General features: G+C 43.6%; 2 protein-coding genes and 1 long non-coding RNA gene across 4 annotated transcripts; all 3 read right to left on the bottom strand.

The window, feature by feature from the left end:
- Positions 1-67: 67 nt before the first annotated feature.
- On the bottom strand, positions 68-5,156 carry LOC6496588 (putative inorganic phosphate cotransporter). Its single transcript, XM_001961170.4, has 4 exons — positions 4,721-5,156; positions 2,072-2,259; positions 780-1,859; positions 68-709 (listed from the first exon to the last, which is right to left on the bottom strand). Exons 1-4 carry the CDS (start codon positions 4,767-4,769, stop codon positions 527-529), a joined length of 1,500 nt encoding a protein of 499 aa, XP_001961206.1. The 5' UTR covers positions 4,770-5,156; the 3' UTR covers positions 68-526.
- Positions 5,157-10,348: 5,192 nt separating this feature from the next.
- Positions 10,349-11,265, bottom strand: LOC116654741. The gene is made up of 2 exons (XR_004309949.2): positions 10,709-11,265; positions 10,349-10,654 (listed from the first exon to the last, which is right to left on the bottom strand). It is a non-coding gene; the product is annotated as an uncharacterized LOC116654741 (long non-coding RNA).
- Positions 11,266-11,930: 665 nt separating this feature from the next.
- LOC6496587 (putative inorganic phosphate cotransporter) lies at positions 11,931-19,149 on the bottom strand. Of its 2 annotated transcripts, none has more exons than XM_001961169.4 (4): positions 18,747-19,149; positions 14,036-14,172; positions 12,452-13,537; positions 11,931-12,384 (listed from the first exon to the last, which is right to left on the bottom strand). In XM_001961169.4, the coding sequence occupies exons 1-4, from the start codon at positions 18,832-18,834 to the stop codon at positions 12,220-12,222; spliced, it is 1,476 nt and encodes a 491-aa protein (XP_001961205.1). In that variant the 5' UTR covers positions 18,835-19,149; the 3' UTR covers positions 11,931-12,219. The 2 variants fall into 2 exon arrangements, with proteins under 2 accessions (XP_001961205.1, XP_014763879.1); XM_014908393.3 differs by lacking the exon at positions 18,747-19,149 and adding an exon at positions 15,564-15,717.
- Between the last annotated feature and the right edge of the window lie 3,721 nt (positions 19,150-22,870).

Here is a 22,870-nt window from a genome sequence, read left to right as displayed (position 1 = left end):
GATACCTATCGATAAAAGGCGCGCCACTTTATCAAATTCAAATTCCATTGAAATAAAACAAGAACGATTTTGTTACAGTTTGACTAAACTTCAGCTGCCATTTGAGCTGTTTTATTCATGGCTTGTCTTGATATTTTTGATTTTGTTTTCTTTTTGCCTTTTTTAGTTTACTTTCTTTCATCACAAGTTTGGTTAACGTAGCTCCTAGCTTAAGACTAAAACATAACAATTACTAGAGGTTTGTTGTTTAGCAGCCTATTTACACTGAACGCTTTCTCGAGTTGCAAGTTTAATTTTTTTTGTTTATGTACATGTAATGGAAATACTGCAAACAATAATAATTTACGCTGCCTTACGACTAATCAATTACCGTATAATATCGCTAATGGAAGCACGCGATTCTCACTAAATTTAACCTTTCAGCTTTTATCTAGTGACTAACTAACTAAATCTTAAGAAACTACGAAACAACAGCCCCGATGATGGATTCTTCAGGATTTTGGATGCCTGGAGGCCAAAGGCCCTTCTACTTGTTGTGACCATTGGGAGCCAGTGGTGTTCCCTGCTCGGCATCTTCGCGGTTTTCCCGATCCCGTGGCGAGTCCCACCACTGGACTTCCGTGCGTCCAAAGATGATGAACAGCAGGTTGCCCACGAAATAGAAAGCGGCGGCCAGGAAGAACACCAATCGCCAGTCACTGACGCTCGACTAAAGATAAAAATAAGAAGGATGATTATAAGCGGGACGATCTCTTGGGTATTCAATAAGTAACACTCACCCTATCCTGGACAATCTGGCCCACGGCCAGGGGAGCAATTCCGCTCATCACATTGGCAGCTCCGTTCGTGAGACCCATCAGAGTACCGGCGTAGTTCGGGGACAGATCAATGTGGTTCACTTGGAAGCCCAGGTAGGTGGCAGCACTAATGCCCACCGTCAGGCAGAGAAGAGTCACCGCCAGAGCGGCATCCTCCCGCGGCACATAGCCCAGGGCAATCAGCGAAAACACCGGAATCCAGTGGCCAATGCTGTTGAACAGTTTGCGGTTCAGGGACAGGGATACTCCCTCCTTGCGCTGCAGGACCTTGGACAGCCAAACGAAGAAGAAACTCATGAGCAGCATCACCATGTAGGGCAGAGACGACAGCAGAGCACTCGATTTGATGTTCACGTCGTAGATGTTCTTCATGTAGCTGGGGATCTGGGTGAGCAGCAACCAGAAGCCGAACATGTGGGTGCAGTGGACTATCAGGAGCGACAAGAAGGGCATGGAGCTGAAGATGGCCACCCAGGGAGTGGGCGCCAGCTTCTCGGCCGATTGCATCTTTCCGTCGCTGCGGGACTCCGTGATGAACTTCAGTTCTCCCTCGGAAATCATTTTGTGCTCCTCGGGCGTGCTCGCCGAGAAAAAGTACCAGAACAATATCCAGATGAATCCACAAGCTCCGCCCAGGTAGAAGATGCTCGGCCAGCCCATGAAGGAGTCGGCAATGAATCCACTAGTGGCCAGCATTACCACAGTTCCGAACTGGGCACCCGAGTAGCAAATGGTTCCCAGTATTCCTCGTTCCTCCGCTGGCGACCATTTCGAGAGCAGGGAGTGAGTGGCTGGATGCACTGCACCCTGGCTCAGGCCCATGGCGAATCGGACGCAACAGAGGGCAAACCATCCTCCAAGTTTCAGGGACAGCGGCGAGATCATTGTCATCACGGCGGCGATTCCCAGTCCCCACATCAGCAGGATCTTGGCTCCGTAGCGCTGGGCGATGTATCCTCCGGGCACCTGGGTGACGATGTAGCCGAAGAAGAAGCTGCTCAGCATGTAGGAACTCTGCGATTCGGTGAATTTGTAGTATTCCTGTGGGGATGAATACAATCCGTAAATATTTGTTTTTCATTTCGATAACTGGAATCATCATGAAACTGTTGCTTTGAGGTTTCTGGTTGAAGCTAGCGGTTTCCCCAAGTTCATTCGGAAACCCCAAAAACCGCAGATGAGGCACTACTTGAACTTTTTTTTGTTGGAAAATTTCTCCAAGTTTCAAGCAGATTCCAAGTAAAGTTACGTACCTCTGCGTCAAATAGACCCTTTGCGGAATCATCCTGGCCACTTTCCGTTGATGAGTTGGTGCTGTTGTCCGTTCGGGGCTCCTCCATGGCCACCAGTGCCACGCTGAGGTTCACCCGCCAGGCGTAGCTCATCGCCAGGCAGAAGAAGCACAGGACGCACTGGACATGCCGCACTCCGAAGAATTTCTCTGGAAGTGCAATGGAAGAGATCGGGTTAGGTGAATTGGTAAGACATAGCCGGCGGAATGCGCCACTCTCTCTCGGCCCTCTCTTGCTCCGTCTTATCAGCACTCTCGCGGCTCTCTCTGTCTGTCCCTCTCTGATCCGACTTGGCCCAAACTGGTAGCCATGTAAGTATGTGGGGCGCGTTTATTTATAACACACTGTGACTATGTCAAAATCTTGTTCACGCACATGCGTGAGAAAGAGATGCCAGCATCGCCCGAGCGAATATCGAGAGACTTGATTGTATCTGTATCTGTGGCGGCTGCAGGTGCTGTATCTGTATCTGCATCTGCATCGGCCACTGCAACTGCAATTGTGTAAAATGCAACACCGCGGTGACAAGACGGTGCTGTACTACACCAATATGCACCGGCCACAAAGTGTAAGGTACCTCCCGTGGCCCACACTACCTGTTCGCCAGCGCTCGGCCGATCCTCACGTGACATGAGCTCTCTCTTTCCTGGCTAATGGTGGTGGTAGTGGTGGACCCATTACTCTTCTCGCCGCTGGCGGCCTTTTGCGGATTTGTTATTCGTGCGTTTGGTGGCTATTTTTAAACCCGACTTTGGCTGGCCATAAATGGCTTAGGCTTTATAAATAGGAGTGCGCAGAGGTGGACGGTGGATATTGCAACACCACCTCACTACCAAACACCAAACACCAACCGCCGGCAACCTTGCAACGCGGCCTTACACGGCGTTGGGGTCTATTGAACTCCCCAAGCCAGAGTTTCGATCTAAAGCCCATAATTATACTCAAATTATACTTAATAACTGAAATGCATGTCCAATAATATTACGTCTGAGTCACAGAAATTCTTCTTGATTTCACACTTTTCCCCATTGATTGAAAATGTCATTTAAAATTTTAAATTTAAATTAAAGTGCTTTGTCGAAACCCACATTCGAGGTTCGAACTTTGAGCTCACTCTCTCCCACTTCCACATCCACTTCCATATCCACTGGCACTACCATTTCCTCTGGCTCCCACTCTCTCAGTGGCCCCCAGTCCCCAGCGATGACTGGTGGTCGTGTGAGAACGCTTTATCTGACACGTTTTTAAATTTATTTGCGCAATGCCTTCGCCGCGGGCGTAGCGTATCAGCGTGAATTTATGGCCAAGATATAGAACTTTTTGTCTCGCAACCCGTGTAGAGAGTTCCCCCGTGTTCTCCGCCCAAATATCGAAATATCGTTCGTTGGCGATTGCCAACTAATTTTCTCCGGAATACACCGACTTGATCGCACTGAATCAATCAGCAATTATGAGCCGCCATAAAACCAGAGCTTGGAGTGTTTATTGGATGCCATTTATAGTATATTTTCGTAGATTTTGATTGATTGCTTGGACGGACGGACGGATCCCGATTGCGAGTGGTGACTGTACTTTTGTCCGTTAACGGGACAAGCGAAGGACACACAAATAAAACTGAGTCAAGTGTGCCGTATTGATAACCGATTGCCGATAAAACTGGAACACCGCCTGCCACTGCCTCCCCCGGGGCTGGAGCTCTCCAGGCGCGGCGGACAGAAGTCCCCGCACTCTGTCATTATTCTCATTCTGTATTCTGATAAGATAATCGGGCGTTACAGCAAGCCCTGGAATACTGTTTCTATTATACCACCCACTATCCACTGTTTGCCGAATGTTAGGAGCGGCACCCACATGCATTCAGAACGTGTAAATAGTTGACTTCTTGGACGTGGTGATTAACGGCAGCGAATTTGTCTTTGGGATTAGCTTATCAGCTGACTAAATTGTCATTCCTCCACCACCACCAGCCACCAACAGTCAGTGATCATCGTTCAACCACCCCCCCTTAAGTGGGACGTCGGGATCTATTTAAAGTTTTTCATTTCATTGGCGCAGAATCACTGCCCCACACGCTTTTCCTCGCTCTTTCCGCTTTGATTCCCTCCTTTTTGTTTATTTTTATCACGTTGAAAAGTGCTAAAATGTGATTTTATTTTGTTTGTCAGCGTAACCAAAAAAAAAACGTAAATAAATTGAGGAAAAATTAAATTGTATCTCGCCGTGGAGAGCGAACCGAATCCGAAGGATGCAGATGCAGTGGAGGTCGTCTATATTCTACAGTCTCTGGCTGATCTGATATATGGCCGTAGAATGCAATTATATTTCTGAACCGATGAAGCATCGCTTCCAGTCGAATGGAAAACAAAAGTATCTACAAATGGAGCGGCGGCCGAGATCAAGATTCAGATAGAAATATGGGAGTGCTAACGCTGGCGTGCTAACGCTGGAGAGTCAATTAGTCGGTTTCCGGCTTTCAGAGCTCGGATCAAGTCGGACGCTCGTGGCGCTTACATAAGACACGTGCTTTACGGATTTTGCTAGACCGGACTAGGGGCTGGGGGGATCCACTGTGTGGAGGGATCACCTGGTCAGCTGGTAACTATAACTTACCGTTGGCGTATTTTCCACCCGTCTTCACCATGGTCAATGTGGTGGTCATGTGTGCGGCGCGGGTACGGTACGTGTATATTTACTTTACAGAGTCTCTCGAAAAATGTTATATATGTACATATATCACTTCTGGATACGATTTTCCGAATATATCGCGCAACGTGTTCCGGTTCCGTTATGAAGTTTTATGAAACATGTGCCTGCTACTTGGACTTTTCTCTTTTTCGGGTTCGGGATTTTTATCGACACGCGTGTTTCGGTCCCAGAGATCCAGAGAGATCTGATGGGCTGGGTAGGACTGTCTGGCTGGCTGATCGGCTGACTGACTGAACTGACTAATTTTGAAACTGAAGCGGCGAGTGTAGCGTTTTGAACGTTCTAGCGAACGACTGCGACTGCTTGAGTAACTGGCGGCGGTCGATTCTTTTATAAATATGATCGAACTCGGCCGCTCGAGTGCTCAGCCGCTGCTCGAACGCTCTCACACATACTCTCACACACCTTCGGGCCAAAAGCCAAAAACAAAAACGAATGGAAAAAAATAAAAATAAAAGCAAGAGCATGTGTATCGCGTGAATGCCGCTATCAGTCAAACCGAACACGCTGGCACTCCGCCGCACACACAGATACTCTTTTGGTGCAGTGGTATGGGTGCGGATTTCTCTCCGCGAGCTAAACCGGCGAACGGGAGTAAGTAAACAACACCAACACAACCAGCACATGGTTATCAGTTCGGGCCAAGTGGTTACCTCCTCATCCTCCGGCTCTCCTCGCCTCATGCCACTCTCCCTTCCCCTGTGCCTGCTGCACCCGTTAGTCCTCATGTTTTTTTTTCTGGGTGTTTTGTTGTTGTTGTTGTTGTTGCAGGCTGTAAAATTAGTCACAGACCGCGTTCTCGCTCTCTCCACGGCTCCGATGTGCTTGCTCCCTCCTACTCGCTGGCGAAATGCACTCTGGTATCTTCCAGATACAAATAACGGCATGTATACGAATCCAATGGATTCTGTGGAAAACCAATTTTTCATTTTGTTGCACTTTTATAATAATGTATTCCGAGATAATGAAACCCCTGACGAGGTCGTTGTTTTCCCCTGATAAGCCGCCTAGTACAACCTCATCTTTGAGATTCTTCTGCCCGCCGCTTGCACGCCGCCGCCCCTTCCCCGGAGAACTTGGAGAACCTCTCTCTGGGCAATGACATAACAAAGCCTCGGGAGGGCCGCAACAAGGCTCTGGATTGATCGATTGCCCACTTACATAAGAATAGCACACGAAAAACAATATAGAGACCTTTGATCAATGCAATTTTCATTTCAAGATGACATGAGTTATCCGCCCCGCCAACCCACCCGCCCATGTCTTTAATTACTTCACTTGTTTATTTGGCTTCCTTTCCTCCTTGTTTTTTCCCCTTATCAAAATATAATTGCTGAAAATGAAATGTTTTAAACAAATTATTTATGCTTATCAGCGGCCGACACTTCAGACTTTGCTTCTCGCCAAAATAAATGAGGCAACCGATCGCACGGCGAGCCCCCCTTCCGCTGCTCCTCCCGGCCGCTTTTCGCCCAGGAAGCGCTCTGCAAATTCATTCTGATTTTGACAAACATCTGAGGGAGGATCGGGGGCCATTGGGGCGGCAAGGCGGCTGGAGAGGAGCAAGTGTCAGGAGGCCACTGACGACAGCCGTTCGAACCCTGATAACCATTCACATTTCTATTTCTATTTCCAATTATACATGGGAAAAAATTAATAAACTTTTTACACATTTTTTAAATATTTCATAAAATTTGTTTTATTTTAAATCTTTGTTCAATTAGTAACAGTTAGTAACAGTTTTTACAAAGTTGTATTAAACAACACATAAATTAGCAATATACCATCATTTAAGGTCCTTAAACATGAATACTTATAGAGTATATTATAATTTTATGTTTTATGAAATATATTAATGGAGTACTATTCACAATCTTGAAATATATCATACAAAAGAATCATCTATTCTGATTAAATCAAGTATATATTACTTTTAGTAATTCTCTTTAAAAAAAATTATTTATATTAAAATGTTGGAAAACCCAAGTAATTAAGATTATATAAAGTAAGATACAGTTTTTTGAACAAAGATTACCTTTTTTTGACTAGAACTTCCTATCGTAACTCTTCCAAGTTCTCAAATTTTATTTGGGTTCTAACCATCCCGCCTTTCTAGCCGTACATTACAGGGCAGCGCCTCTTGGTTAAATAATGTAGGGAAAACAGACCTCTTAATAGTAAAAGTGTTTTCTGAATAATAACTTTATTACTTAACAATATATACAGAGAAGCTAACTTGGCTTTTATTGCCCATAAAAACGTAATAAATTATAAACTCTCCCAGCCTAGAATTTTTAATTGCAGTGCATTTTCATCGAAGGCAAATCAATTTTGGCACATGGCAGACACGTTTCCAGGCACGTTCGATTCCACAGCGAATGTTGGCGTATCTCGAGACATACGATCGGGGGCTTATCGCCTTTTGATTTCGGGGAGTAATTATATATTTAGGCCGGCCCCCGGGCCGATCCACAACCCGCTTATCAGGCCCGGATCTGCGGCCGGAACGTATTGACCATCGCCTCTAATGGGACACATTTGGGAATTGATTTGGCCGAATTCCGGATTAATGGCCGGCCAAATTTAGGGGCCACCGTAAAATCCCATTGATGGCAATCTAATCAGATGACACGCCCACTCCAGCAGGCCCTGGCACTGATGGATGCGAGTGTTACAGCACTGGCCAGCCCGTGGCTTATCACTTGACAAATGGCAAAGTCCGCTTGACGTCAGTCCAGTCACCACCAGGATGAGGAGCACTTCTGGGGAGGATTGGGGGTCAGGAGGAGATGCATGGTATAGCCAATTCAATGGGGCACCCCTTCGGGTCTCAGACTAATTAATATGCAACCTTGTTCTTACACAAATTGTTCAAACACAGTAGCTGATCTGGAAGTGAGTGGAAAATTATTTGCGCAGCATTACGTATACGCCAGGTGTAACCAAACAAAAACCCTCTAAACGGGGGGCTAATTGTGATCGTTGATCAGGTGCCGGTGTGTATCAGATGAGAATACCGATCTGGCTCCTTTCCGCCGGCGAGTTTGCCTGGAGTTTTTTTCCACTGCTAATCCGAATGTCCCCGGACACATGGACATTGTTTGAGGCGTTGGCGCCGCCACTTATTTTATTTTTTCCCATCGCCAATGTTGGTCTATGGAAATTTGGAATCTTCCTTTGTTGATGCTCTACTGGGAGGGTATAGTGATTTTGGGAGGTTCTTTGTTAACAGCTTTTTTGGGGTGTGTCGTAAAAATAAAATATTTTCTTAATATGAGAAATTTTAATAAAAATAAGATAAATTGCTAATAATATTAATCAGATTTATTGGAAATACTAACATTCAAATAACCATTTAAAAAAACAGAATATAATAAGTTTAGAAACCTCAATTCTGGGAATTCCTAAGAAAACTTTATTATCAGTTCTTACTGCAGTTAATAAAAACTTTGTAAGCAATTACTATCTTGGCACTCCAGAGCCGACAAGATAACGCCAAAATGCCAGTTGGCGTTACAACCTCTTTGAAATAGAATTCCTCCAGCTATTAATAGAATCCAATTAAGAAATGTGCGAAAATCGTGAGGCTCTCATTCGAAAAGCTTGAGGCAAAAATTTTGAAAAGTTTCCGCTGGCAGAGATAGCGGTAATTAATTTTGATCAATATCGGTTACCGTTTGTCCGGCCCCAGTAATTGGCCGGGCAATTGGAAGGAGAGTATCCCCGGGTCGGTCGTGGGGCGGCCGGTAGGGTCCCTTGATTGCTTTGCATGCAAATAAGTCAGAATAATCGGTCACAATATTGGAATTTATAACTCGGCGGCATCTAAATGTTTGGGCAAATGGCTCATTACACCGCCGAGGAGGGCCATTGTGGGGCCGGTGTGTGAATTCCTTGGGCATATTGGCGTTACCAACTGGCGGTCTAATTGAATTGTGTCCAATCAGACCCAATTGCCCATTGTCCGGCGAACGGCCTGCCACCCGCCAGTCTCAATTAGCGCGGGTCCGGACTCGGGCCTGGAAACTTTTATCCGACTGGGGTCGGGACTGGGGTGTGTCTGGGTGTGGGTGTGGCATAGGTGGGCGTGGCGTGGCGGAATATTAGCACCCTGTCAGCCACCGGCGGAGGAAGCTGTCTCTGGGTCAGCCATTTGGCAAACACTCAAAGACGCGGCAGTATTTGCGGAAAATATTATTATTTCGGTACACATAGTTTTCATTTTGATTCAATTTAATTGCCGTCGCTTGGCGTTAAAAATAGAACCTACGGAATCGGGCACGGAGCAGTTATTTCCGCCGGAGGTGGCCAAAAGCTTGCCTTGAGTCATTCGGCAAATCCCGTGTCCGCACTGCAGAATCTAAGACCTTATCTAGATGGAAGATTTCAAGATTCTATTGTGTAATCCTTATCATTTGCAGCGGAGTGCCAGTAGCGATGATTTATCGCAGCTTTAGTGACATCATATGGTCATAAAAGTATATCTGGCGGAGATCAGTCCTAGCCCCAAAAGTGACTTGGCAGAAAAAGATGAGTTAAAATGACTTTTCTCGTGCTGTTGTGAAATGGAAATTAATTAATAATATTCATTATCGAGGCGGAGAGACAAAAATAACGAAACCGAATATAATTTGTGGAAAAACAACAACGAACACCACTGAGTATTTGCGTTAACAGTGCAAAAGCGATAACCTTAAGAGGGGGCTGGGGATGGGCTGGGGGTGGCACTGGTTGAGGGGACAAAGAATGCGATCGCCTAGAGAGGAGAGCAGCTAGAGAGCGCCACACTGTGCTAATTGTTTTTGTCATTTCGCACAGGCCCCAATCCACTTCACACACACACACTCACACTCATGGACACTTGGCAAATATGAAGAGGCGTTAAGAGCGAAGTGGGCTCTCTCCCGCTCCCGCTACCGCTCTCAGTTGATCTTTGATCACGTTTCCCGCACACGACGAAGGCACCCGAGTCGGACGCTCGGCGCCACGTTCACGTGATAACCATGTGTATCACTCTCCTGCTTCCCGCTGCGTCCGCTATCTTCCATCTTCCACTTCGAAAACGAGTCACAAAATGAGTTGCCATTTTTTTTCTTTTTTGTGACGTAAATAGTGGCAACAGGGGGGGAGTTGGGGCCTCACACACCCATTATTGTATATGATTTCACCACCGAAGAGAGCCAGCTGAGAGATTTGCTCAGAAAACTGCCGACTCACATTGAGTCGGCCGACTATCACGCCTTTCTCCTGCCCCCCATTGCCCAGTGCCCAGTGCCCATTCCGGCCGAGATTTGCACACTTAACTTTGTGCGATATTTTGGGCCCCCAGTCAACCAGTTTACGATGATGGCCAAAATCCGAGGCCGGCCAAAGCGAAGTCAAGCTGCGATTTTGAGGGAAAAATATAATTTTTTTGCCAATTTCATTTTTTTAACACTACAATAAAATAGGCAAATACCATAAATATTAAATTTGAGATTATTTTAAGTGACTAATTTAGTAGGAATTTAATTTTTAACTAATATCATTTATGTTTTATTTACAACTAACGTTATTTATTTATAGACCTATTTTAAAGAACGCAAATCGCTTTCAGAAATGAGCCATACTTGTGGCAAAAACAAAGAATATTTACTGGCCCAGAAAAATATTGTATTTATAGGAAAGTGGCAGACCGATAGGACAAGTGGCCCAAGCCCTGGCCGCAGCAACGGTTTATGGTTTTATGGAGGACCCGATAAGATCTCGCCAGATTCAAAATAACTCTTTTTAAATGGGCATTTAATGGATTCCGTTATCACGGGACTTCTGTACTTCTGGGGATATCAGAACATGTGGCTGGGGAATGAACTGGGCTGGTGATGGTCGAAAGTTATAAAAATCTGAACTTACCCAGTACGGGATTCGATTCGAAATGCTATTTTTTCACGGGATCGAATTCAAACTGGGTTGTTGAGTCAAACACTCTCGCATTCCAGTCAGACAACTATAAATACATATGTATTTTATTTATATACGACTTCAAGTCCCAGCGCCATATAACACTGCCTTTGTTCATATCGCGTGCTGGAAAGACGAAAAAAATAAACCCACATTTATTCAAATTCCGCTTATCAACAAGCTTGCCCCGCCACTGCCATGTGCGTCTTTCCATGGCCAGCCCCCACCTCCCCACTCACAGCCCTCCACAAGGCCCTCGATCCACCGCCGAGTTCGAAGCTATAAAATGTGCACGGCACCCTCCTTACGCTACGAGATACGCTCGAAATGGGGATTAAATGATTGCAGAATTGATTTGCCAGCGCGACTTATTTCGGTGATCCAACTTTATCTGGCCGGCGGAGCCGTTGGAAAAGTGTCTAGTTCGAGTCTACTACACTTTCTGCTACATCAGCTATCTGAGAGATCTCTGAATTCCGCACATGTATCTTTTCGGGTTTCCTACATCTTTCTACGCGACATCCATTCCAAGTAAAGTACTTTTTAATTTTACACTGTAGAATAGACAGTGTAGAATTCACGGGGTGGCTTGATTTTTGGTAGCATACTTTCTTGCGTTGCCGCCTGGTGCTACAAATTTCATTGATTAGTTTCTTTTCATTCATAGATTTTATGCGATAGCTTTTTCAGGTATTTCAGGTTATTTTAAAAATTAGATAAATAAAATATTTAAAGATTTTTTATTTTAGCGAAGTAATACGGTACTATTGTCCCTTCGATTTAAAATTGGCTCTGTAAACTCTGGCAAGTTTGCAATTTAAAATAAAATATGTCCTTTGTAAAAATATATTTAGTTTAAACAACATAACTATACCATAGTAAGGTGTCTTACTTAAAAAGGTGGTTAAGTTTTCAAAGAGCTTTATATTTGGGGAATTCTATTTTCTATTTATGTAGAGAGTCCTTTATTGAGAAATATGCCATTGAATAGCCTTTAAATGATAATAATAAGAAATAAAGAATACTTCAACCTATAAATAAGAATACTTCAAGTTAATTGAGTATTAATTTATTAAAACTATTTAACCTTTAAAACTCGAATGAAATCAAATAATGCATAACAACCACCAACAAAATGCATCCCACCTAATGTGGGAATTAAAAAGTTCTGCGGTTTCATTTTCACATGTTGAACATGAATATCTTTTTATTGTTCTTCTCTCGCTTGGCTAACCTTATATATTATTCGGTACTAACTAAAACTTAACACTTAAGGGGAATGCAACGATTACATTAAAACAAATACAATTTACAAATATACACGCGGGCGATGCGAGAATGCATCGCCTCCGGATAATATAGGATTGACAGTTTGGACTTGGTTTTGGACTTGGAGGGGAACCGAACTAGCTGACTAGCGTCCCAGTCATCACTAAATGCCACCCACTGACCAGCCTCTTCCTCTAATGCTGCGACTCGACCTGGGGCGTTGAGTTACGACGAGGCTTGATTGGGGGATCGTTCCAGGGCTGGATATTCGCCTTTCCGAAGATCACATAGAGGGTGTTGCCCACTAGGTAGAAGCCGGAGGCAATGAAGAACACAATACGCCACTGCGTAGGATCATGCTGGGGAAGGATAGATTGTTTTTAGTTTACAAACGATCAAGGAAGAATATCATTTAGCTAATCTTACCTCATCTGTGACAATGAATCCCACGATGAGCGGGGCAATGATACTCATGATGTTGGCCACGCAGTTGGTGATGCCCATCAGGATGCCGGCAAAGTTGGGCGACAGGTCGATGTGGTTCATGTTGTAGCCCAGGTAGGTGGCTCCATTCATGCCCACGGTGAAGCAGAGCAGCACCACCGCCAACTCCGACTGCTCGGGGTCAACGTAGGCCAGGCCGATAAGAGTAACCATGGGGATCCAGAGACCAATGGAGTTGAATAGCTTCCTGCTGGTCACGGTGGAGACGCAGTTGCGGTTGTTCAGCTGCTGGGAGATGGCCGAGAAGACAAAGGACATGGCGAACATGCAGATGTAGGGCAGCGAGGAGAGCAGGGCATTCGACTTGATGTCCTTGCCGAGGATGTTCTTCATGTAGCTGGGAATCTCGGTGAGTAGGGTCCAGAAGCCCCAGTTGTGCACGGAGTGGGCCACAATGAGCACCAGGAAGGCGGGTGAGGTAAGGAACGCCAGCCAGGGCGTCGGCAGCTGGTCCTTGGGCACCTCCGGGGCGTTGCTAACCTCGCTGGCGTGGGACATCTCGATCAGCTTTTTCTCCTCCGCCGAAATGCTCTTGGACTCCTCGGGCGACCCGGCTCCGAAGAAGAAGTACACCACCGACCACACACATCCGATTCCTCCCGAGATGTAGAAGATGCTAGGCCAGCCGATCGGCGAAGCTGCGATCACTCCACTGGTGGCCAGCATGAGGATGGTTCCGAACTGGTTGCCGGAGTAGGCGCAGGTTCCTAGAGTGGCTCGCTCCTTGGGCGGCGCCCATTTCGAGAGGATCGTGTGAGTCGAGGGGAATACCACTCCCTGGCACAGGCCCTCCACCACTCGGAGGGCGCAGACCAGCTTCCAGTCGCCCCACTTGGCGCACAGGGGCGTCAGGACAGTCAGGACTGAGCAGATGGTGAGTCCGGTAAGGATCATGATCTTGCCGCCGAACTTCCGGGCCAACTGACCGGCTGGCACCTGGGTGATCACATAGCCCCAGAAGAAACTACTCAGCAGGAGCGATTTTATCTTTTCCGACCATTGGTACTCCTGAAAATCACAAATGATATCATTTATTTTTATTTTATTTTTATTTTTATTTAGATTTAGAGTTAAAATAATTATTTCATTTAATTTGACTTTGGACAGTTGGCTAGAAAACCAAGTAATTATTTAAGCTTCTCCTATTAAATTAATCTTTATAAAAAACTGTTTAAAAATTCTATTATCTGAGAGATTTTTTTGTTTTTAGATTTTAATATGAGAAAGATTAGACCAATAATTCTTAATTTAAATTTAGAAAGAAATTTCAATTTAAATTTCCAAAATTATTATTAAAAGCTTATATGTGGCCTTTTTAAATATTTTAAAACCAGTTAAGTTCAACTGTAGAATTTTCAAACATTTTGAACCAAATTTCTTAAATATTTCCGAATAAGTTTAAAGTCAATTATTTAATAAAGCTTTCCGATTTAAATCTTTATAAAGCCAAAAACTTGATTGAGGTCTTTAAATTTATTTTCTGCCTAGTCCTTTTGATATACTTACGGGAAAATCAGGATTCGAGGAGGCAGCATCGGTCATGGCCACCACGGCCACGGAGAGATTCACCCGGAGGGCATAGGCCACCGTGAGGGCGAAGAAGAGCAGGAAGACCTGGAAGTGACGGACGCCGAGCCCGGAATCTGAAAATAGAACGTAATCGATTAGGTAAGGCTGTGTAATCAGAATCCCATTTTGATCTTCAGCCCAATCAATGGGGTCCGGACACTATCGATTAGTTACGGTTATCAGCTATCAGGCGTGTTATCAATAGCTGTTCAAAAACGAACAAGTCCGTATAAAATATACGTATACCTGGTCGAGAAGCTATATTTTAGTTATGTCTGTAGGTCACCTGTAGGTCGCTTGTGGCTAAGATTTGGCGTTTTCCAAAATGAATGAACAGAACGCGACCCCTGAGTGAAGTAGTCTAGATATAACTGGAAATAGATTTATGACTGACAGTGCACTAGCTGAGGCGCTTCTTTCTCCTATGTTTACCCCGAATTTATCATCCCTTATCATCTGGCAGACAAGCTCCGGAGATATAATTATTTGCCAAACCATTTGCGAGTACATATATTTTGGGAGGCAGCTTCTGTTTCTAGTTTCTGGATTACCGACGCGGGGCTTGGGCTAAAAAAAATTCCATTCATAGATATGGCGCCAAACTGTCGGCCACACTTCACTCCCGACGTCTGGCTCCCAACCACCCACCAGTCTAGCCCCTTTAACCCTTGATATCGTCAGATATAATTGTCTCACATATGTTCCCAGCTAATGTCCCCTGTTTATTTAATCTCGGATTTAGTGACAGAGATTAACTAGCTGTGAAGTAGACCATAAAGGCCAGTTACAACGGCTTACTCAAATGACTTTACAATCCTTGTAAACCACAACTTGTTTTTGCATTTCTATGGCCCGAACACACCCATCAGTTTGTTTTTGCACTTGAGGCACTTTGGAAATGGGGGCTCGTCTTTTATGGATATTTCCTTATCGAGGCTGATAAGAGATTTTTATGGCCTCTTCTTGGCTGTCAGATGAGAAAATCGTCTCGTGCTCTACTTATTTTTAGCTTGACCTTCAGGGCTCTGGGAGAAAACTGAGGTCAGGTTGGGAATATTTTGGGGTCAAAACAACTAACCAAATTGTAAAGCCTTTTTTGGGGGCTGCTAATATAATATAAAAATAAAGAAATTTTTAATTCGTTAAAAATGTAAAAACTAGGCCAAAATTTAATTTTATTTATTTTTTTTTTACTATTTTTTTCTATCTGGATTTTTAAATAATATTTAGTATTAAAATTCGCATTTTATAATTTTATTTTTATGTGTAACTTTATTTTCAGGTTAAAAAAAACCGTAATAATTTAATATTTTGATTTAAAAAAATTAAATTTATTACTTTATTACGCTAATTCTCACTCTACGACGATTTATTTTTGTATTTATGATAATTTACAATGCCTGATAAAAAAAATACCTTGACACTTTTAAAAGGTCTAAAAAAGAAATCCTTTAGGACACCATACCTTCATCTTCATAACGACGATTCTTCACAGTGGTAACCATAATTAAATTTCAACTTCTTGGGAAATAACAAGTAAGATTTTTAGTTAGAGGACTTAATTAGAAATCACTACCGTTCGGCTTGGAGCCTGTTCTCTAACTGATGGATTCTTGGCCGAGCATCCGCAGGTGCTTTTCGCAAATAGTCAGATCACCTAACCGGCAGCATCGTCCACTAATCCGACAGGGTATCTGTATGTGTACTCTAACAATATCTGTATCTGTATCTCTATCTGCATGTGTAACTGTATCTGTAGCTGTAGCAGTGACGTTAGTTGTCCCGCGAGTTGATTTGTTGGCTGTGCTGTAAAAGCGCGTGGCAGTTGCCCCTCCAATGCAAACGAGTCGGCCACCCACTGGCAGCGTCCCCTTGCATATTTTTGTGCCCCCAGGGGGGTGGGTCCGTCAGCTTATCAGTCGTAAGTCATCTGCTGCTCCCCTTGATGTAACCAATTTAGGACCGGAATGTATTACGGGTCGATCACTTGACCAAGTCATGTAAGGGGTGGAAATCCGATTTCCTATCTTTGATTTTGAATCGTTTGGCCTGCAGCTTTGAACTTGAAAGCGGTTTGAAATTGGATCACTTCGCAGCGGAAAGCTTCCACTCGAAAAGCTCTGTGGAGCCGAAAAGCTAACCGCCAAAAGCTGCAATGTTATTGTTTACTACGGTGGGCGGTCGCTAAGGAGAACCCAACCCAGAGCCAACCACAAAGTCACGCAATTAGAGGAGCAATTATCAGTCAACCATCTAATTCTGAGCTCAACTTCAACTTGTAATTGGATTCTTGAGTTCCCACAATGATGAATGGGCCAGCCGACGACTTGACACGCTTTGTGTTTAAATACATCAGGGCCTATGGGAATTATGGTCTTATCGAGACTGATAGCGGTATTGGCAATTTGGCAGGCGGAGTTTCCCTCAGTCAACAAGTTAATACCAATGACTTTCAAACGTCCAGGACGCACTTCAAAAATGTTTCCTTCTTTTTGTTTCACTTTTGTTGAGATAGCGAGCGCCACTTGATGACAGTTTTGTCAAATTGGCGGCACTGGGTGGCTCTGGGTGGTTTGTCAAGTGGCTCCGGATCAGACAGCGGTGTCACAACCGCCTCAGCACCGGCCCAGTCACCCGTCACCACCCTTCCACCTTGCTAACGCTGAGTAGATGGATGGATGGACGGATCGACAGCTGATAAGCCAGCTCTTTGGCCGAGTTGTAGAACGTAATCAGTTCAAGGAACAAATGAGACTGCACTAAATAGATTTTTCGAAGGGAATTCTCTTTCTCGCATAAAAACAATGCGATTCAAACTGATTACTAACGAGTATTATAACTAATGGGAATAATAGGTATTATAGACGATACTCTTTAATAAAAGTTGGTTTGTAAAGTCAAACCTTTAATTTCTAAACCTCAAAATTCTGTACATTTTATAAACTTTTGAAGTATTATATTCTAAAGGAATGCACCTAAAACGTAGTGAGCTATAAAGTAAAATTTTAACTACCAAACGAAACACATCTTGATTAGCTAAAAAACACAATCTGTTTATAAGCAAACCAGTTTTCTTACAGCATTTTAATATTGTGTTATCTATATATGTATTCCAAATTTAAAATAATTTAACAAAATTTAATAAAAATTTTTGAACAAACTTACTGACTTTCAGACTGAAGTTACAAAAATTGGCAATAGAGTATTTAAAAAAAATGTTTAGAAAGTACTTATTATATTTCTGGGCCCATTAAATTATTTTTTAATTAAAAACAATTTTTTAATAAATTTCTTCATGTGCATTTTGGAGTCTATAGGCCTGGGGAGTCAACCTTCCGATCAACCTGTGATTTGTGACCCGACTTTCCGTGTCAGCCTCGCGTCTCGTTTTCAGTATTTTGTATATTTTAGCGGGCGCCATGGCGCCTGCCTTGCCAATTTGAATATTTAGTGAAATTATTTAAATATATAATTACAAGTAATCCAAACTTGGTCTGTTTATTTCGAGCGCACTTGTGTAATTTATGCTCTGACGGAAGAGTATGTCGAGTGCTAATGAATTCGGGCTCTAAATAAAGATTTTCGATTTATTGATAATAAACATATTAAAATTGTATTTGCATATGGAATTATCAGGCTCTTATCCCTCTGTTAAGAGGACAAAGGGCCTGACTTCTAGCGGGGACCGGAGCGCCCCAGAGAACAATCCTAATTGAGTTATCTGCTTTTTGTCAAAGCAGGAACATAATAGGAAATATGCGAGATTTATGTTTTCGCCATATACGCCACCGGCTATCCGATCCGACTCTAATTGTTCAAAGAACGTATCTACGTATCTGTCGGCTGGCGAGTATCTGAGATTTTTGTGCTGTTTTAGTTGCTCATTAGCCGCCGGTACTAAACTGGATTCACGTCAGACAGTTAGTCGAGCACTTTTTGTTGTGATTTGTGCACAAAATACTCGTATGAGATACATATTCCACATACGCCCGGTTGTCGGCCACCCAAACAAACGTGAATCGGATATCAGAGTTGGTGTTTTTTGTTCTGGCCATACGATTTGCATACGAACTTTGATGATTTATACTTGTGGCCCGCAGCTTCCTGTCTGCCCGCCACCATTTTCCATTTTCCGAGCCAGCTCCAGGCCAGGCCTGAAGCGTAATTAGCCCGCACTCACTTCCGTCAAGCCATTAAAGCCGTAAACCAATTTTCGGCACCTGCCAAACACCTGTACGAGTCGGGGGGGAAAAAAACAGAACAAACCACTATTTAGTGAACCGTCACTTCCACTTGAGATTTACTCAAAAAATAATGTTCCGTCGCGCAATTCAAAACTTAATCATATTTTGACAAAATTAGCGGTTTGGGGCACTTGAAAATTAATTGCTTTAGGGCCAATCGACGAGCACTTATGGAGTTGTCCGAGGTGTGGCCTAATCTCTCAGGTAAATTGATGTCCTGACTAGTCATTCCTTTCAAGCGTACTATCTATTTAATCTGTGTAATACCTGTTTTTTTTTGGATGGTGTCTAATCTATTTTAGGAGTTGTGTAATTTCCCATCGACTATAGTTACTTGAGGCAGGACTTTCGAGGGTTATCTAACCACTGTTGGCAGTATTCTGTTATCGCACTGCTCCACTTACGTTCGCCCACTGCCTCCTCCCCCTTTTTGGGATTCTTGGAGTCCATGTCCATGGAGCCGTTGTTTCCACCGCAGCACAAGATCTTCATCTTCGGGTTTGTTGTTTCTTTTTTGGTTTGTGGTTAATTTGGCTAATTATATTTATTTTAATATTTTTTTTGAAGGTGGGTGCTGGCGAGAAGTTTCGTTTCGAGTGCGGGAGAGTCGTTGCAGGTTGAACTTTACGGCTGGCCGTTCTTAATGCGGCGTGGTAATTATCATATACATATTCACAACTGTTGCAAACGCTTTCGTTTCTGCCCGATTTCGTTGGGTTGTTAGGTCGAAACTATTTATTTTCAAACGCTCTCGCCGCCGTTACGATTTGAAAACGACTGAACGTTGAATTGGTACGGGGACTCCATTTATACGCTGTTCGAACGCCCGTCCGATCGTTTTTTAAACGCCACTCAAACACGCTCCGTATTCCATACGCCGATCGCCAATGGCCGATGGCCGATCAGCGGCCGCCGTGCTCCACGCTCCGATCTCCACGCTCCACGCTCGCACGCCGACGCTCTGCCTCCAACGGTAATACGTCACCAGGGCACCGAGCGGTACGGCACTTGACTCCACTCCACTCCAGTGCAGGCCCGAAACCAGAAATTCACTCCGACTACGGCTGCCGAAAGGAGGAGGAATTTCCGACCCAGACCACTTGCCCGGCCCGTGAACAGCCCGTGGGATGGTGGGTGGTAGCGGCAACAGATATCCGTGAAATCGAATCTTATCGGAGGCGTACGCATCTCTAGATTACCACGGGGTCTTGTCAGGGCCGATGTACTACAAGTGGCAAAGTAGATTCATATGATGCTCTTGACACAATGATATATACTATATCAGGCCGCAAAGTCCGCCAAGTCCGAAATGGGCCAGTGGAAAATTTACAGCCCGATGGGGGTCTTTGCTTCTACGAATGTGAATGAAACCTTTTTGGTAAACATCGTAGATTGAAATATTGGGCGACCAGGGAAACCCCGTCCCAAAACAAAAACACATCAATACGTACAAACTTATATATTCAAAATAAAAAAAATAAAACTAAAAAGAGAAAAAAGCTGCGTAGCTTCGTGGAAGTAACAGACAAAAAAAGAAACTGGTTAAGCGATCACTTGCCGTACTCGTGGATGCGACCGATCCAAGTATCTGTCTAACTATCTGAAAGTATCCGTAGAAAAGCCCAGGAGTGAGTGGCGAGCACTTGACATTAGTGCAGCGTAAGAATTACTTTCACTTTCACTTTCACCCAACCCACCCCAGCCCAGTCCAGCCCCATAATTACAATTGTTCTCCCCTGAAAGTCAGTGTCTATTGGAATTCTTAGTTATGCATAGTTTATGCCCGAGTGCCCCAATGGAATTCGCTTCGGATCTCTCTCGATTCGATTGTGTTTTGTGAGCATTTTTTATTGTTGTTTGATCGTAAATATTTTTGAGACAATAACTGGAATTTCTTGCAATTATCCGGCATAGCCACGTAGGTACAGAGAAACCACATATCGTATTACCTTGAATCTCTGGCACTTGGCCATTTTGCCAAATTTACGGCCCCCGTCGAATGAAAGTTCCATCCATCCGGCGCACTGAAGAGTAGCTAACAAGTGCCTTAGATAGCACGGCGACAGCTGACGTAAAGTATCTGGGGGATACTTTTCGACACACGCCCGTCTCATGTCAATCGAAATGAAAACAAACTGATTATCTTGACTCCACAGAGAGACGCTAAACAATCGATTTAGAGACTTAACCTAATAAATAAATTCGAACGCATTCTCCAGAACCCATTCGCTAAACGATTTTAAATCCTATTTGGTCGGGGAGTTAATCCATTTGTCATGATGCCGCTATTCACTCGGAATCAGCTTATAATGTTGACTTTATCTGGTTTATCTTCAACTTCAATACCCTACAGCTTCAAGGCATACTTCTAGGGGCTTGCAAACCCAAACCACATAGCTCACAGCACCTTTCTAACCTTTTAATCAATTACCAAACACCAATTAAAAAATAAGTGAAAGATTATAAATCCCAGGGGTAATTCGAAATGATTATTTTAGGCCTCACATTACTGTCAAAGCAAAAATAGACAGCCGTTTTTTAGCCGCTTTTAAAACCTAATATTGTTATTTTGTTAACTGACTTGCCGGTTATGTAAAAGCGTGTTAAACCTTCTATTTTGCCTTATAAATTATTAAAATCCCATCGACTGGTACCGAATCAGTAGTGTTTCTATGGCCGAATGTCGGATCTCGTGCTTGGCACAAAAGGTTTCAAATAGACCCCCGGAGCATACCTGTTAATAGATCACTCAGTGACTAAAATAACTCTTCATGTCGGATGCAAATCGATTATTGGTTTATGTAAATTGGAAAGGTCTACCCGGTGTCGGTCTGGCACGCTGTCATAGGGCAACTCTTCCGCCGTCGGATGATGCGGCATTTTCCGAGTAACCACCTCCAGCTCCCCGAAAATCCCCCGTATGAAAATCCCGCCCGATCACGCCATGCTCCACTGGATATACACTCCGATGATGTTTTTACTATTGTTTTAGTTTTTTCTGGCGGCAAAGGGACGGAGAATTGGTTCAACTATAATTGCCAGTCAATGCAATTACCCATCCTCCGCTGGATTTTATCCGGCAATTACATTCCGTTACACATCCCAGCTAAATAAACATGCCGGCTTGTAATGCATTTCAGATTCGCCAAACACGAGTGGGCCATGAGTTGCATAAGCGCCTCCCAGTGCCCCCGCGAGCCACCAGTTCTTAATATGCAAAACGTGCTGCCTGGCGTGAACTTGGCCACAGACAAGTCGGACGCGTGAGTCAGCCCCAAGTGGCTCTTTTCCTGGTCACATGGATGTTCAAGTTCAAGTCCCAGTGCCAGTGGAAATGGGAATGGAAATGGAAATCGAACAAACTCCGGCCAAATTGGCAAGCCGATATTTAAGCCAAGTTAAGTAAACGCCGGCTGTTGTGGGCCATAGTCGTCGGTCGCTTTTGAGCGGCCCGTTGCGCATGTTAATTGCCGTCTGATAGCCGATTTCGGTTGTGCGATTAACGCGCACAGATGACATTGATTGGGGTACTTCCACCCACTGCCGAATCACCCCACCGAGTCCCTCCTCCTAGACCAGCTTGGTATTCCAATGGTGAACTTTTGCGGTCTTTCAACCAAACTCATTAAATAAACGGATACAGATACAGATACACGGAAAAATTGCAGCATCGTTAGGTTGATTTTAAATGATTTGAAAAGCTTTTTTTCTCTTAATATTTTAAAATCTAAAAATGCAAACTACAATTATTTAAATCTTAGGCGTAGTTACTTTGCATATCACCATAAAAAATACCTTTAAAACTACATTTTAAAACTCTAATTCGTTTAAAATTGAATGAGTTTTAATGAAAAGAATACTTAAATAACATAAAGTCTTATACTTTATATCTTAATTATCTTTATTTATCTAATTTTGACTGCAAGACACTTCTACAGGGAGAATCAAAAATAAAATGTATGTATATAAAAATATACATTTCTTTTCAATTTACTTATTTTAGAGATGGATTTCTATTATTAAAAATGCTTTCAATACCGTATAAACTACCTACAGTCCTATATTAATTTCCTTTTTTTTTATACTCATACTCGGTATGTCAAATTCTCTCAGTGTCGAGAAGCTTACTATGCAAATTCCCTTGGGGATTCCTGTGAAAGCGAAAACTTGCGTCAATGGCTTTGGATTTTTATCACTTTGTAGCCGGGAATTAACAATTAAAATGCTTCGATTGATCCAGTCCATGTTGTCTTAGACCCATTGGCACCGTTTTATGAGAGCTATGAGCCAGATTTCGCAACTTTTGTTATTTGTTTGGTCTCTCGGACTCGTTAACATCTTAACGCAATGTGATATGCGAGATGAAATGAGGTGTCTGCTGGGCAGGTGAGCAGGTGGGCGGGTGGTGATAAAAATGCGTCATTGGAAGCCATCCTAATTCCGGCTTTTAGCGCAACTAATTCGAGGAATTTTCCACGCCAGTTGACAGCCGCAAAACAGAGTCTTTCACATCCCTTATCTAATCGAT

Source organism: Drosophila ananassae, chromosome 3L (genome assembly GCF_017639315.1).
Source record: "Drosophila ananassae strain 14024-0371.13 chromosome 3L, ASM1763931v2, whole genome shotgun sequence".
Taxonomy (NCBI): domain Eukaryota; kingdom Metazoa; phylum Arthropoda; class Insecta; order Diptera; family Drosophilidae; genus Drosophila; species Drosophila ananassae.
This window is presented reverse-complemented; position numbering and strand designations above follow the sequence as displayed.

What these genes read in the sequence shown, in the direction of transcription:
- LOC6496588 (XM_001961170.4), bottom strand. Translation starts at nt 4,769, where the DNA reads ATGACCACCACATTGACCATGGTGAAGACGGGTGGAAAATACGCCAAC. An exon ending in GGGTGGAAAATACGCCAACG is followed by an intron (nt 2,260 to 4,720) that starts GTAAGTTATAGT and finishes TTGCACTTCCAG; the next exon opens with AGAAATTCTTCGGAGTGCGG. An exon ending in AGGGTCTATTTGACGCAGAG is followed by an intron (nt 1,860 to 2,071) that starts GTACGTAACTTT and finishes TCATCCCCACAG; the next exon opens with GAATACTACAAATTCACCGA.
- LOC6496587 (XM_001961169.4), bottom strand. Translation starts at nt 18,834, where the DNA reads ATGAAGATCTTGTGCTGCGGTGGAAACAACGGCTCCATGGACATGGAC. An exon ending in CCTCGAATCCTGATTTTCCC is followed by an intron (nt 13,538 to 14,035) that starts GTAAGTATATCA and finishes TGTGATTTTCAG; the next exon opens with GAGTACCAATGGTCGGAAAA. An exon ending in GATTCATTGTCACAGATGAG is followed by an intron (nt 12,385 to 12,451) that starts GTAAGATTAGCT and finishes ATCCTTCCCCAG; the next exon opens with CATGATCCTACGCAGTGGCG.